We start from the raw sequence: 622 nt of genomic DNA on the forward strand, positions 1-622 counted from the left end.
GCTCCTCCATAAGCTTATACATTCATACAACACTCTAATACTCTAATGAGTCCTGTCTGTGGCTGTGAGAATCTTGCGATGGCTCATGGGATTTGTAGTTCCACCCCACAGCTGGAGGGCCGGAGTTTGGACATCCCTTGCGTCTAACGTAAAGGATCCCAGACGCTGCACAACCTCGTGGGGGACAGAAGTGCCTTAATCCGCCGGGAACCGTCATCTATATATCTTCTTCTTACAGGTCGTGGGATCTGAACAAGATCTGCTACAAGTCCGGCGTGCCGATTATCGAAAACGGGATGATCGAGAGGGTGAGTGTGCCGGGGCGGCAACGCTCCTCTTTTATTCACTAGGGAAGCTCGCTGGCTCCTCAGCCATTAAAACAGACCTGAGTTTTACACGACAACTTCCATGCATGCAGGCTGCTTACCCAGAATCCTTTTGCGCGGGGCAGCACTCGACCCCCGGCCTAGATTTGGAGCTTCGGCTTGCAAGGCATGCTGGGAGTTGTGGTTTGTCAGTTGCGGGCTTGAGTTAGCTTTATGCCTTCCTTTGGAAAGTTTGGAGTTTAATTGAAACTTTTATAGCTGGATGGGGCGGTGGGGGGTGGATGGGGAGGTGGATG

The 622-nt window shown here is 51.9% G+C and overlaps 1 protein-coding gene across 1 annotated transcript in view; it reads left to right on the forward strand.

Moving 5' to 3' along the window:
• Positions 1-622, forward strand: part of PTCH2 (patched 2) — a 44,476-nt gene that overhangs the window by 17,429 nt on the left and 26,425 nt on the right. The window contains exon 4 of the mRNA XM_018574231.1: positions 239-308. Coding sequence (XP_018429733.1) covers positions 239-308 — 70 coding nt within the window. The remainder of the gene's footprint in view (positions 1-238; positions 309-622) is intronic.

Source organism: Nanorana parkeri, unplaced genomic scaffold, assembly GCF_000935625.1.
Source record: "Nanorana parkeri isolate BGI_ZX_2015 unplaced genomic scaffold, ASM93562v1 scaffold2830, whole genome shotgun sequence".
Taxonomy (NCBI): Eukaryota; Metazoa; Chordata; class Amphibia; order Anura; family Dicroglossidae; genus Nanorana; species Nanorana parkeri.